This window comes from Pogona vitticeps, chromosome 2 (assembly GCF_051106095.1).
Source record: "Pogona vitticeps strain Pit_001003342236 chromosome 2, PviZW2.1, whole genome shotgun sequence".
Taxonomy (NCBI): domain Eukaryota; kingdom Metazoa; phylum Chordata; class Lepidosauria; order Squamata; family Agamidae; genus Pogona; species Pogona vitticeps.
This window is the reverse complement of record NC_135784.1, coordinates 5,730,561-5,745,701: the sequence shown is the minus strand read 5'-3', so window position 1 is coordinate 5,745,701 and position 15,141 is coordinate 5,730,561. Positions and strand designations below refer to the sequence as shown.

The 15,141-nt window shown below is 44.7% G+C and overlaps 1 protein-coding gene across 7 annotated transcripts in view; it reads left to right on the top strand.

Moving 5' to 3' along the window:
* Positions 1-10,382, top strand: part of LOC110070714 (uncharacterized) — a 37,053-nt gene extending 26,671 nt beyond the window's left edge. For all 7 annotated transcript variants that reach the window (XM_078387099.1, XM_078387101.1, XM_078387098.1 and 4 more), the window contains one exon: positions 3,726-10,382. In XM_078387099.1, coding sequence (XP_078243225.1) covers positions 4,000-5,784 — 1,785 coding nt within the window. In that variant the 5' untranslated portion in view covers positions 3,726-3,999 and the 3' untranslated portion in view covers positions 5,785-10,382. The remainder of the gene's footprint in view (positions 1-3,725) is intronic.
* Positions 10,383-15,141: the final 4,759 nt, after the last annotated feature.

Sequence of the window (15,141 nt, the reverse complement as noted above, 5' to 3'; positions counted from 1 at the left end):
TTATTTATTTATTTATTTATTTATTTATTTATTTATTAAATTTTTTACCCTGCCCCTCTAGACAACGTCTACTCGGGGCGGCTAAGAAGAGAAGGCGTCTTTTAATTTCGAGGCTGCTGTCACCATCTGCAGTGATCATGGAGCCCAAGAAAGTAAAATCTGTAACTACCTCCATATCTCCCCCTTCTATTTGCCAGGAGGTGATGGGACCAGTGGCCATGATCTTAGTATTTTTGATGTTGAGCTTCAGACCATAGAAGTGTTCATAGAACTGGTCAATTTCAGTCTCTTCAGCATTAGTGTTTAGTGCATAAACCTGGATTATTGTGATGTTGAAAGGTCTGCCTTGGATTCATATTGAAATCATTCTATCATTTTTGACATTATATCCCCTTACAGCTTTTCCCACTCTTGTTGACTATGAGGGCTGTTACAGTAATGTTGACATCACCTGTCCGTCACTGCTGAAGCTGTATGTCATCTGCCAATAGTGTGATGAAAGGTGGGACTTAAGGGGTGGAGCTGGTGTATATAAGGGGAGTGAATGGTGTGAGTGCTTTAGATAGGGACGAGATAGGGACCAGATAGGGTTATGCTAGGAAGGTTAGGGCTTGAAGATATTGTGAAGTAAGAACTGTGCTATCTAGTGAGGGTCTGTGAGAGAGTGTGTGTGTGTTACTTTATTACAGTGATTGCCTTATTATTATTTTTATTCAAGTGATTTACTATTCCTTTTGTTCTTTTATTTTAAAATCATACATTAGCCTGAAGTATTATTTGAGGGAATGGTTGGTGGCAGCGTGAATTAAGAGTGAGTGAGTGTGACATAATAGCCCCTTTGTGACGCATGAGGAGGCTGTTACAAGGGCTACTCCATTTCTTCTACGGCATTCTTGCCCACAATAGTAGATATGATAATCATCTGAATTGAATTCACCCATTCTTGTCCATTTTAGTTCACTGATGCCCAGGGTGTCAATGTTTATTCTTGCCATCTCCCGTTTGACCACATTCAGCTTCCCAGGGTTCATAGATCTTACATTCCAGGTTCTTATGCAGTATTTTTCTTTGCAGCATCGGACTTTCCTTTCCCTTCCAGGCCCGTCCACAGCTGAGCGTCCTTTCGGCTTTGGCCCAACCACTTCATTAGCTCTGGAGCTACTTGTACTTGTCCTCCGCTCTTCCTCAGTAGCATGTTGGACGCCTTCCGACCTGAGGGGCCCATCTTCTAACATCATATATTTTAGCCTTTTGATTCTGTTCATGGGGTGTTCTTGGCAAAGATACTGGAGTGGCATTGCCATTTCCTACTCCAGGTGGACTGCGTTTAGTCAGAACTCTCCACTATGTCCTGTCCGTCTTGGGTGTCCCTGCACGGCATAGCCCATAGCTTCTCTGAATTACTCAAGTCCCTTCGCCACAACAAGGCAGCAATCCATGAAGAGGTTGTAATATTATACTTTCTTTCATATATATCAGTGGTTCTTAACGTGGGCGATAATGCCCCCCAGGGGGTGATTTCATTCTTCAAGGGGTCAGTAGAACGAAAAGGGGCGGTGTGGGGGTGCTGGAGTAGAAGGGGGCGGTAGGGGGGCGCTGGAGCAAGCCAAACCTGTGAAGATGGCTGCAGTCTTTTTACAATGTGCATGAATATATACAGTATATTCCTCCAATCTTAATTTAGTTTCAGAGTTTACATCTTGAATTTTTTAGTTCCTCCATTGCGGCTTGTTTTTATGCCCTTTTTATATTTCTTTTTGCATCTTAAAATTCACTTGCAACTAAATCATTAAATGTTACTTTTGGGGGGCATTTCATTTTTTTGGAATTGAATTTTGTTTTCAGGGGTCATTACATTTAAGTGTCTTAAATAAATAAATAAATAAATAAATAAATAAATAAATAAATAAATAAATAAATAAATAAATAAATAAATAAATAAATAAATAAAAGATATCATCACCGCGGGGAGGGGGGTTTATGATAACTTCCTCAGTGGCTCAAGGGGGTGTTTCTTCCAAAAAGGTTAAGAACCACTGATATATATCATATATCATATTACAGTATATATTATATATTGTAATATTATATCTTCTTTCATCCTTTGTAGGGTTTAAATTATCTTCCTCTTCAGCCATTAACATTTATCTTTATTTATCAAGATTTAAACCATTTCCCCCCTCTTTTTCGCAAGATCTTACCTGGTCACGGCCAAGTGCAAAGTCCTGCACCTTGGAAAAAGAAACCAATTGCACAGTTAAAAGATGGGGGATACATCGCTCAGCAAAAGTACGAGTGAGAGGAATGTTAGAATTGATGTAGATCGCAAGCTAAATGTGAGCCAACAGTGGCTTTTTATTAATCCAGGTTCTTCAAATCTTCCTTCCCTTTCTCCTTTCAAGGGATCATCATTTTCAATACATTGTGGACTTGCAATGCCTTTAAATTAAGTACAGTGGTGCCTCACACAACGATGTTAATTGGTTCCAAAAAAATCAACGTTGTGTGAAACATCGTTCTGTGAAACACCATTTCCCATAGAAATGCATTGAAAACCGGTTAATCCGTTCCAATTGGAACGGATTGTCGTCTTTAAGTGAAAAAACCCATAGGAAACATCGTTGAGTGAAACAATGTTTCCTCCATTGGAATGTATTGAAGCCGACTCAATACATTTCAATGGCTTTGTGAAGTCCATTTTTGCTAATTTAAAAGTGCCTTACAATGTTTGGAACAGGTTTTAAATGCTTGCAATCGTTAGCCCACCTCCTGAACCCTATGCAAACTTAATTTGGTGTTGTTCTGAGTCGTCTTTAATTTTTGGTGATTTTTTGAATTTTCTCTCATTGGAATGCATTGAACTGTCCATTCAATTGATTTAAATGGGGAAAATAAAAAAATTACCAAAAATTAATGAAGACTCAGAACAAAACCAAATTAACTTTGCACATGTTTCACAAGGTGCACTATGGAATCCAAGCATTTAAAACAGGTTTCAAACATTTTAAGACACTTTTAAATGAGCAAAAAGGGACATTGTTAAGTGAAATTCCCCCATAGAGAACATCGTTAAACGATGGGGGAAATTCCTCAAAAAAACCCATCGCTGTGTGAATTCATCGTTGTATGAAGCAATCGTTGTGCGAGGCACCACTGTACTGTACAGTGGAGGAAATTTGCAAGTAAACCATGGAAATTTTCCATCAAATTCTAATCAAAACCTCAATTCTAATCAAAGTCTCTCCTTGTATTTTTAAGCTGGCTGGATAGTTCTGTGGCTTAAATATCCAGTTGCAGAACCAGAGATTCCCCACTGCATCTCCGATGAGTAAAGTCAGCCTGTGTGGCCTTTGGGAAACTGCACGTTCCCAGAAGCAGGGAATGGGGAATGAATTTTGAGTATTCTCTACCTAGAAACCCCTGAAAAAAAGGGTTGCCGTCAGTCAGAATTGACTTGATGGCCGATGCCTAAAATTATTTTGGATAGTGGTTAATATTAATCAACTATATTTTCCCATCCCTGTCCTTTTGGAAGTATCAGTTCAGGCAAGGGGAGTCCATGCTATTTGCACAATACAGCTTATTTTTCAAATGTTGCCTGTAAAGCCTTCAGGAGACATATGCCTTTCAAAGGGGTCAAAGAGAGAGCAAACTCTTTGGTTTGACCTCCAGTTACATTCTGCTCTGTGTGACATTCTCAAGACATCTTCTTTTTTCTCTATCAGGTAACAAATACGATGGCCAGAATTATACAGAGCCGCTTCTTCTGGCCCTGAAAAGAGTCAAGTGTGAAGCCGGGAAGAAAAGCTTGGAAAAACCCATGAACTAGAGGAGAAAGGGCTGTGGAAATAGCTTCAGACCAGTGCCGCTAGTTCAGTTTAAAGAACTCACCCTGGGGAGAAATCATACAAAAACACTGAATGTGAAAAGAGTTTCACTGGGAGAAGAAATCTGTGTTCACATCGAAGAACTCACACAGGGAAGAAAACATATAAATGCATGGCATGTCAAAAAAGCTTCAGTGAAAATGGTCAACTTAGGTCACATCAACGTCACACTGGTGATCTTAGGACACATCAAAGGACCCACACTGGGGAGAAACCACATAAATGCATGGAATGTGGAAAGAGCTTTACTCACATTGGTAACCTTAGGTTACATCAAAGGACCCACACTGGGGAGAAACCACATAAATGCATAGAATGTGGAAAGAGTTTTAGTCGCAGTGATGCCCTTAGATTACATCAAAGGACCCACACTGGGGAGAAACCACATAAATGCATGGAATGTGGAAAGAGCTTTTGTGAGAGTGGTAAGCTTAGGATACATCAAAGGACCCACACTGGGGAGAAACCACATAAATGCATGAAATGTGGAATGAGCTTTAGTCGCAGTGGTCATCTTAGGTCACATCAAAGGACCCACACTGGGGAGAAACCACATAAATGCATAGAATGTGGAAAGAGTTTTAGTCTCAGTGGTTCCCTTAGATTACATCAAAGAACCCACACTGGGGAGAAACCACATAAATGCATGAAATGTGGAAAGAGCTTCAGTCGCAGTTGTCATCTTAGGTCACATCAAAGGACCCACACTGGGGAGAAACCACATAAATGCATAGAATGTGGAAAGAGTTTTAGTCGCAGTGATGCCCTTAGATTACATCAAAGGACCCACACTGGGGAGAAACCACATAAATGCATGGAATGTGGAAAGAGCTTTTGTGAGAGTGGTCAGCTTAGGATACATCAAAGGACCCACACTGGGGAGAAACCACATAAATGCATGGAATGTGGAAAGAGCTTTAGTCACAGTAGTCCCCTTAGGATACATCAAAGGATCCACACTGGGGAGAAACCACATAAATGCATAGAATGTGGAAAGAGTTTTAGTCTCAGTCGTTCCCTTAGATTACATCAAAGGACCCACACTGGGGAGAAACCACATAAATGCATGAAATGTGGAAAGAGCTTTAGTCGCAGTGGTAATCTTAGGTCACATCAAAGGACCCACACTGGGGAGAAACCACATAAATGCATAGAATGTGGAAAGAGTTTTAGTCGCAGTGATGCCCTTAGATTACATCAAAGGACCCACACTGGGGAGAAACCACATAAATGCATGGAATGTGGAAAGAGCTTTTGTGAGAGTGGTAAGCTTAGGATACATCAAAGGACCCACACTGGGGAGAAACCACATAAATGCATGAAATGTGGAATGAGCTTTAGTCGCAGTGGTCATCTTAGGTCACATCAAAGGACCCACACTGGGGAGAAACCACATAAATGCATAGAATGTGGAAAGAGTTTTAGTCTCAGTGGTTCCCTTAGATTACATCAAAGGACCCACACTGGGGAGAAACCACATAAATGCATGAAATGTGGAAAGAGCTTTAGTCGCAGTGGTCATCTTAGGTCACATCAAAGGACCCACACTGGGGAGAAACCACATAAATGCATAGAATGTGGAAAGAGTTTTAGTCGCAGTGATGCCCTTAGATTACATCAAAGGACCCACACTGGGGAGAAACCACATAAATGCATGGAATGTGGAAAGAGCTTTAGTCGCAGTGGTCATCTTAGGTCACATCAAAGGACCCACACTGGGGAGAAACCACATAAATGCATGGAATGTGGGAAGAGCTTTAGTCAGAGTGGTATGCTTAGGGTACATCAAAGGACCCACACTGGGGAGAAACCACATAAATGCATGGAATGTGGAAAGAGCTTTAGTCGCAGTGATGCCCTTAGGTTACATCAAGGGACCCACACTGGGGAGCTATAGGATCTGTCCTAGTGAGCTCTCAGGGTTGATTTCCTTTAGAATGGATAGGCTTGTTCTCCTTGCAGTCCACGGGACTCTCAAGAGCCTCCTCCAGCACCACAATTCAAAAGCATTAATTCTTCAGCGGTCAGCATTCTTAATGGACCAGCTCTCACTTCCATAAAACACTACTGGAAAAACCATAGTTTGACTATGTGGATTTTTGTTGGCAAGGTGATGTCTCTGCTTTTTAAGATACTGTCTAGGTTTATCATCGCTTTCTTCCCAAGAAGCAGGTGTCTTTTAATTTTGTGGCTGCTGTCACCATCTGCAGTGATCATGGAGCCCAAGAAAGAACAATTTGTCACTGCCTCCATGACATCCCCTTCTATTTGCCAGGAGGTCATGGGACAAGTGGCCATGATCCTAGTTTTTTTGATGTTGAAAACATTCAGACTGTTTTTGGCGCTCTCCCATTTCACCCTAATTAAGAGGTTCTTTTATTCCTCCTCACTTTCTGCCATCAGAGTGGTATCTGCATATATGAGGTTGTTGATATTTCTTACGGCAATCTTAATTCCGGCTTGGGATTCCTCCAGTCCAGCCTTCCGCATGATGTATTCTGCATATAAGTTTAATAAGCGAGGAGACGATATACAGCCGTGTCGTACTCCTTTCCCAATTTTGAACCAATCAGTGTTTCCATATTCTGTTCTAACTGTTGCTTCCTTTCCCACGTATAGGTTTCTCCGGAGATAGAAAAGGTGGTCAGGCGCTCCCCTTTCTTTAAGGACTTGCCATAGTTTGCTGTTGTCTACACAGTCAATGGTTTTGCGTATTTAATGAAGCAGAAGTAGATGTTTTTCTAGAATTCTCTGGCTTTCTCCATAATCCAGTGCATGTTGGCAATTTGGTCTCTAATTACTCTGCCACTTTGAAATCCAGCTTGTACTTCTGGGGGTTCTCGGTCCACATACTGCTGAAGCCTACCTTGTAGGATTTTGAGCATAATCTTGCAAGTGTGTGAAATGAATGCAGTTGTAGGGTAGTTGGAGCATTCTTTGGCACTGCCCTTCTTTGGGATTGGGATGTAGACTGATCTTTTCCAATCATATGCCCACTGCTGAGTTTTCCAAACTAACTGGCATATTGAGTGTAGCAACTTAACAGCATCATCTTTTAAGATTGTAAATAACTTGACTGGAATGCCATCACCTCCACTGGCCTTATTGTTAGCCAGGCTTTCTAATGCCCACTTCACTCTCCAGGATGTCTGGCTCAAGGTCAGGAACCACACGATCTGGGTTGTCCGGGACATCCAGATCTTTCTGGTATGATTCCTCTGTGTATTCTTGTCACCTCTTCTTGATATCTTTTGCTTCTGCCAAGTCCCTCCCATTTTTGTCCTTTATCATGCCCCTCTTTGCACAAAATGTTCCTTTAATAACTCCAATTTTCCTAAATAGATCACTGGTTTTTTCCTTTTCTATTATTTTCCTCTATCTCTTTGCATTGTTCATTTAAGAAGGCCCTCTTGTCTCTCCTTGCTATTCTTTGGAAGTCTGCATTCAATTTTCTGTAACTTTCCCTTGCATTTTGTTTCCCTTCTCCTCTCTGCTATTTCCGAGGCCTCGTCGGTCAGCCCCTTTGCTTTCTTGCATTTCCTTTTCTTTGGGATGGTTTTTGTTGCTGCCTCCTGTACAATGTTACGAGCCTCTATCCAAAGTTCTTCAGGCACTCTGTCCACCAAATTGAGTTCCTTAAATCTGTTCTTCACTTCCACTGTGTATTTATAAGGGATTTGGTTTAGATCAATGGTCATCAAGTCTTGGTCCATGGTCCGGTGCCGATCCCTGGCCTGAGCCAGACTGGGCCGTGAAAACAGACCTCCCCCCTTCCCGCATGCAGTCCCCTCCCCACAGGTGCTTTGTGTATACACACGTATGCCAGCGCCACCGTGAGCGCTCCTTCACCCCCTCACGCATGTAACTGCACGCGCAAAGCAGTGTGGGGAGGGGAGGGAGTGCGGGGGCCGGGAGGTCTGTCTTTGCAGTGCGGCGGTGGCCCAGAGCCGGGAGGCTGAGCATGGCAAGGTGCTCCGGCTGCTCGCCTCTCGGTGGGCTCCAACAAGGCCGGCGTGGGTACTCTTAGCCACCCTCTGCAGCCCTCCCTTTCTCCTGAATCTGCCAGCCTTCCCGGGGACCCCTTCCTGAAGGAGGCAACAGGACACAGGGGCGGGGTTAGGCATTGCCAAGCTGTGTCAGGCGGGCTCTGTCAGTGCAATGTCAGGAGGGTGGGGAACGGGCGCCACCTGACAGGAGGGAGGGAAGAGTCGGCATCTTTTGTTTCTGTTCATGTGGTTTTCTTGGCAAAGATAAATGCATACGTACATAAATATGAATTGAGGATTACTCTCCCAAGGTTCCCACAGTTTTTTTTTAAATTTGCCAAGATCTTTGCCCATCATTTCTCCAATGATGTTGCAGAAACATCATTGAAATAAAGTTTGAGGATGATGGTCTTTGGTCCTAATGAGAGGACATTGAGGGAAAATGCTTCCGTTTTGAATCCCAATGTCAGATCAAGGGATGAATGATACACGAAGACAGAGATTATAGGATCCGATGAACCTCTTCATTGTGGAAAAGAAAACCCCAAAGAGAAAATAAAGAGAGGATACGAATTACAATACACACCATCCCATCAGCTGAAATTAACCCATGTCACTCATGTCCACCTTTTTCCACCTCTTGCCACCTTTTCTCTCCAAAAGCACTTTGATCATTCTCCTGGGCTACCCCTCTTCCCTTTCCAAAAGACATAGTCTTGAAAAATAATTCATATTGCTTTAAATTTAATAGTTTTCAATATCCCTCACCTAATTTTTATTTCACTGGTCCATTGTCATCAATGGTCACGTTCCACATTTTTCTATACTGTTCCTTAAGGTTAATTTGGTAATCGCTTTTCCAGTTCCTTGCAAATATGAGCTTTGACATAGGCACCATTTAATAGCTAATTCCTTTTCTTCTTTCTTCCCTTGTTTATTATTAAGCACATTCAATAAGGCAATCATGGATTCAATCAAGTTATTTCCCCTAATCTCTTTTAAAACCAGCATCCGTTCCTTCCTCCTTTTTTGACAGAACCACCACATATGGAAATATGTCCCTTTTTCTTTTTTACACCTTCAGCACAGAGATGATGCATTATTATTTAATATGTTAAATTCCACCGGAATTAAATGGCATCTCCTTCTTACTTTGTAGCAATTTTCTTTAACCCTTATGGATGTGTGTTTCATAATTCTGTTATTCCACATTTTACTCCAATCTTTCCCTTCAGTTTCTTTAACCAAGTCTTCCTTTTAACACCTGCGGTTTATATCCTGCCTCTTCTCATGGTTTGTACATTTCTGTCCTTTTTCATGTCCATCTTTGCACAAAATGCCCCTTTTGTATCTCCTATTTTCCTGAACAGATCTCTGGTTTTTCCTTTTCTATTATTTTTCTTTATTTCTTTGCTTTGTAAAAATACAATATATAGGGGAATAAAGAAGTGATTAGCCCTCCGGATGAGGAGGGAGGGAATGGGGAAGTAAAGGGGGACTTGGAGATTGCTGAGAATTTAAATGAGTTCTTTGGGCAGATTCCACTGCCCAATCAACCCTTGCTGACTAATGAATTGAATCAGATTAAAATATAGGATTTTTAAAAACCAAATCGATAAAGATCTGTAAGTCACCGGGCCCAGATGGCATCCACCCAACGGTTATTAAGGAACTGAGAAATGAAGTTGCTGAATTCTTAACTAAGATATACAACTTGTCATTTGAAACAGTCCATTATGTTTTACTTGCTAGTAAATGCTGCTATTTTTGTTTAAATTGGAGTCACATATTTCTACCAATGGGGAATATCTACACCCTGAGAAGCTGGAAATAGATTTTCTACTTTCATTGGCAGGCTTCTCTTTTTTTCTCTCTCTCTCCCTCCCTTCCTTCCCTGCCTCGCCTCCCTCCCTCCCTCCCTCCCTTCCTTTTAGCAGCAGCAGCAGAAGTGGATCTGTATAATTCTGATTCTTCTGCTTGTGACTTGGTGGGGGAAAGGGGAGGGCCTCTCATTGGGGATCAGGCCAAGGGTTGGGCTCTGTCTCCGAAGGTTATACATCCGGGCTGAGTCCTCGGAGCCTGTCCTATTCTGATTGGCTGCTCGAAGCTACCGGAGTTTCCCCTCTTGGCTCTTTCTTGGCTTTTCTCAGCCCGAGAAGCCTTTGTTGTTTCTTCCGGCCGGCATCAGGGAAGGCAGTGTGGATCTCTGGCCAGGAACTGTGACTGACTTTGGGGCAACCAGAACCGGGGGAACACCTCTTCCCTTTTGACTTAGAAGGCCAAGCTCTCAGGTTGTCGCAGGGGCGCTCCTCTGGGGAACCAGCCGCCGCCATCATCATCCAGGTGTCTGTCAAAGAACAGGGATGTTTGGACCTTTGAAACCCTCTGTTTACTTGTCTGGCAAAAAATTCTAATTGCTGGAATTGAACAGGGCAACTTTTCTCACCATTTCTATACTGCGTCTCCCTTCGTCCAGAAGGTGGCAATAAAAGACTACAATATACTTTCATTTATTTATTCTATTCTATTCTATTCTATTTATACCCCACCTATCTAGTCATTTCGACCACTCTAGGTGGCTTACAACATGGAACAACCACACATATAAAATTTATAATATGTAATATCTTACGTTCTTATTGATTCATACTCTTGGAGCAAGATGACATTATTAAGGAGTGACCCAAAATCTGAATTGTGCTTTGCTTTTTTCTGTCGTGGTAAGCATTACATCATTTCTTTAATAAGCTTGAAAACTACCTTTCTGTACTGTCAGGATGTCCCTTAGAAGGAATGTTATTCATTAGAATAAATAAACCAATAGGGCTCAATGTAAAGAACAATGACTGATAGTAGAATTATTCTGTTTCCACCTACAAGCAAAAATAAAGTAGAACATGATATGGAAAATTTCAAGAAACATTTTACTACCTGTCGTTGTAGAAGAGGCAGCTATGTTCGTCTGCACAAGCGTTATCAGGCAAAATCCAAATAAACAAAACAAGACAAAAATGTATGGCACCTTATAGACTAACAATTATATTTCAATGTGAGCCTTTGTGGACAAGTCCACTTCATCAGACATAGGGAAACAGGGTGAAAATAATGGGTAAAATATCAGTTTCTTAACAGACCACAGCAGAACCCCGGGGGATCTTGCGAACAGGGATCAGAGCTCAGGGGAGTTTGACAGGGAACAGAAAGGAAGAAAAGGGAGGAAGGAAAAGCCTGAATGTGGAGGAAGGAGGACAAAAGGAGAGACCCAGGAGACCGAGGGCAGGTCAGTGGACTTCCCTCAGCTAAAGGGGAAGGGCATGAAATCCCTCCTGCCACTGCTTAGTTTTTTCTTCTTCTGGTTTTTGGCTTGTTTCAGTCTTTTTAGTGATGATTTAAACGTTATTGCCTCTTTTTTCACTGTAAAACGTTCGCAGAATAGATCCGTCTTGGTGGGCGGTGTAAAAGCTAAATAAATAATAGACAAAGAGATCAAAGCAAAAAAGGTCAAAGGGATGATGGAGGGAAGAGATGCTTCAGTTGTGTGGAATCTGCAAATGTTTGTCTTTGTGCCCGAGTGTGACACTGTGTGTTCGCACGCAATGCGTGTCAAATGGGTGGTCCTGTGGGGAAGAAACCTTGAGAGAACCGGAGCAGGGAGAAGAGCTCCACTTCGGGCTGTATAAAAGGAAGCCAAAGTCTACGTCCATCATCCTTGGAAGTCTCGAGCAGAAAGCTTCACGTCAACGGAGGCGCCGGCGGAGAAAGAGCAGCAGCCAAAGGGAAGACCCGGGCGTAGGGGGTCCAGTGCTGGTCATCGCCCCTCAAAAAAGAGACAAGAGTGGGGCTGGAGACCGGGGGGGGCAGAAGGGAGGGAGCCAGAGGAGGATGGGATTGGGGCACCTCCTTGATGAGCGCCTGGCATGATTCAGATATATATGAAATTATGCGGTGTGTGTGTGTGTGTCAAGTGGATGGAGGGGAGCCTCTTTTCCCTCTCATGCAGTACCAGAACCCTCAGGGGACACCCACTCCAATGGGGCGCTGCTGGAGGAAGAAGCGAGAAAAGAAAATATTTCTTGACTTAGCATGTTAATCTGTGGAACTCCTTGTCACGGGATGCGGAGGGGTCTCCCGGAGAGCTAGGGAGCGAGGCGCTCCTTGCCCCTCCCCTCCCCTGCCTCCCTCCTTGCCCTCCCCCTTCCTCCCTTCAGAGAAGAAGCGGGGGCGGATCTCCACCTTAGCCCCCCCACATTCTCTGCATCAGCCCCCCCTTTTCTGTCTCCCCCTCCTGCCCCCCTCTCTCTGTCGCCCCCTCGCCTTCCTCTTCGTCCTCTTCCTCCTGCCAAGCACCTCCCTTCCCCCACCCCCGAGAATCGCAGCCTTAAAACCCCTTTTCTCCACTTTTACAGAAGGGGGGGGTCTGTGGGGAGGGAAGAGGGAGGGGGGAGATCCCATTTCCCTTCTTCCTTTTTTTTCACAGCCACCGAGGCCTCCAGGATTCAGGAGAAAGTTGGCAGGGGTCTCCTCAGAGGAAAACCCAGGTTGAGCCCCTCCCTCCATGCAGGATGCAGAGGGGTCTCCCGGAGAGCCAGGGAGCCTTGCCCCTGATCCCCCCCCCGTCCCGGCCTCCCTCCTTGCCCTCCCCTTTCCTCCCTTCAGAGAAGAAGCCGTGGGGGGGGCGGGGGGGCGGCGGCGGATCGTAGCCCCTTGTCGGGCGTCGCTTCTGGCCTGGAAGGCGGGAAAAGAAGAAAAGAAGACTGAAGGGTGATTGGATAGCAATTTTTTGAAATATTTGAAAGGCCGTTATACAGAGGAGGGGCAGGATCAGTTCTCGATCATCCCAGAGTGCAAAACATACAACAATGGTCTCAAGTTACAGGCAGGCAGATTTGGGTTGAATATTAGGAAAAACATCTTAACTGTTATGACAATGGGACCGTGGGGAGCGCTCCAACGCTGGAGAGGCATTCAAGAGAAACTTAGATCTGTCTGATCTGCTTTGCTTGTGTATCATGTGTATCTGAAGGACATTATTCAATGCAGCGAGAGAAAAATGTGACGTGAGCCTTTGTGAGGGAAAGACCATCAGGGGTCACAAGGGTGAATGCCACAGTTTCATAACCTGGAACAAGAGAAGAATGGGGCTGACACAGACAGAGGAGGAGCAGGTCAGGTGGCCTTGATCCCACCCCAAAACCCTTCCAGGGGAGCCTGGGTCATGTAGTGGGCATGATATCTGAATAGGAGTTGGGAGACATGGGTTCAAATAAGAACCAGAACAGGGAGAAGAGCTACACTGCAGGAAGGGAAGACGAAGTCTACATACATAGAAGTCTTGAGCAGTAGTTTCAGTCAATGGAGGCACTGGAGGAGAAAGAGCAGCAACGGAAGACCCAGGAGGGCAAGGCTGCCCCTGGCATATGCCATACAGTTCTGGTTGCCACACCTCAAAAAAGACTGAATGGAACTGGAAAGGGGGCAGAAGAGAGAGAGAGAGTGAGATGATGACTGGGCTGGGGCACTGTCATGAGTTCAGCCAAAGATCTGGAATCTGAGGGGTTAATTACAGCTGAAGAAAATGCTGGGCAATTAGAGGAACATACAGCTGAATCACCATCAGATTCTCCTTCCCCAGTAGCCAGAGTGAGGGATAAGCTTCGGCAAAAACTCATGACATGTAGGTCAGAGGCTCGCATGAATCCTTCCCACAGGAACATCAAGTCAACCAGTCCTGAGTTTTAATAGGATGGAAAGTTTCTAAGAGTTTGATGACTGCTTTTGCTATATAATCTGCACCCAGAAGGCTTGGAAGCTTGTGGAAGCAACAAGTCAACACTTTGGCTCGCATCCATGCTCCTGCTTATCTTGGACCTTGTTCTCTGGACCCTTGGCTTTGGACTCTGACTTCTGTCTACGGTTTGTGATTTGGGTTTGGCATTTTGGTATCTGGTTTGCATCTTCTGGACTTCTGATACTGGACTGGCGTATTGGACTTTTGCTTGTTGAAACCACTGGGAACGTGACAAGCACCCCCTCGATGAGGAAAGGGGACAGCATTTGGGGCTCTTTAGTCTCCAGAGAAAATGCGCCTGCCGTGATTCAGATATTTGGATCAAATGGATAAAGGGAAGCTCTTTTCCCTATCGCACAATACCAGAACCAGGGGACATTGACTCCAATGGAGTGTTCTGTGGAACTCCTTGCCACAGAATGTGGTGATGGCACCTGGCATCTAGGGGCCTTGAAAAGAGGACTGGACAGATTCCTGGAGGAAAAGTCCATCACAGGTGACAAGCCACGACGGGATGTAACATCTCCAGGTTTAAAAGGAAGTTGACTTCCAAACATGCAGGGGAAGAGGGGTCTCTGGAGCCTCTGGGTCTCTTGTGGTCTCGGGTGCTCCCAGAAGCATCTAGTGGGGCCACTGAGGAGAGGCAGGGTGCTGGACTAAGAGGAGGGGCCCCTTGACCTGACCCAACACAGGGGTCTTCTGCGGTTCTTCTGCCTTTCCTTCAAGGTTCAGGCACAGGATTTCCGCAGCAAGGGTAAGCAATCAACAATACCTTTAAAGACCACTGGTTTTATTTCAAAAAATCATACAACGTACACACTTCTGTGGATAAAAAATACCATAGGAAGCATTCATTTTGTAATTGATGTGACATGACATGTTCCTCTTCAAAAGGTTTTTGTACCAGATTGTTGAGTGAATTGTGGTTGTGTTTAAAGGTCAGGGAAAGTTGTTGCGTGAGGTTCCCTTAGGAAGATGAGTGATGTTAGTCTCCGGGAGCTTTTTTTCTCCGTGCCCAGAGAGGTCTCCCGGAGAGCCAGGGAGCGAGGCTGCCTTTGCCCTCCCCCCCCACCCCCTCCTCCCTTCAGAGAAGCTGGCTTCCTCTGTGTGTGTGTGTGTGTGTGTGTGTGTGTGTGTGTGTGTGTGTGTGTGTGTGTGTGTGTGCGTGTGCGAGTGCGTGTGCGTGTGTGTGAATGGATCGTGGCCCTTTGCCGGCGTCGTTCCTTGCCCAGCGCCCCTTCCCCCCCCAGGAAGGTGGGAGGCGGCTGCCGAGGGTTTCGGCTGGAGAGAAAAAAGGGGGGGATTCCCGACCCCACCCCCCATTCGGGCCTCCAATCACCCTGGCTTTCCTTGGCTTCATCCTGCGGTACAAGACACACACACACAAAGACACACAAGGACCCCCTAACACCCCCTCGCCCCCCCCTCCATCTTCTCAGCAGCGCTCGCTCGGGAGGAAAGGGAGGGGGGAAAACATAGA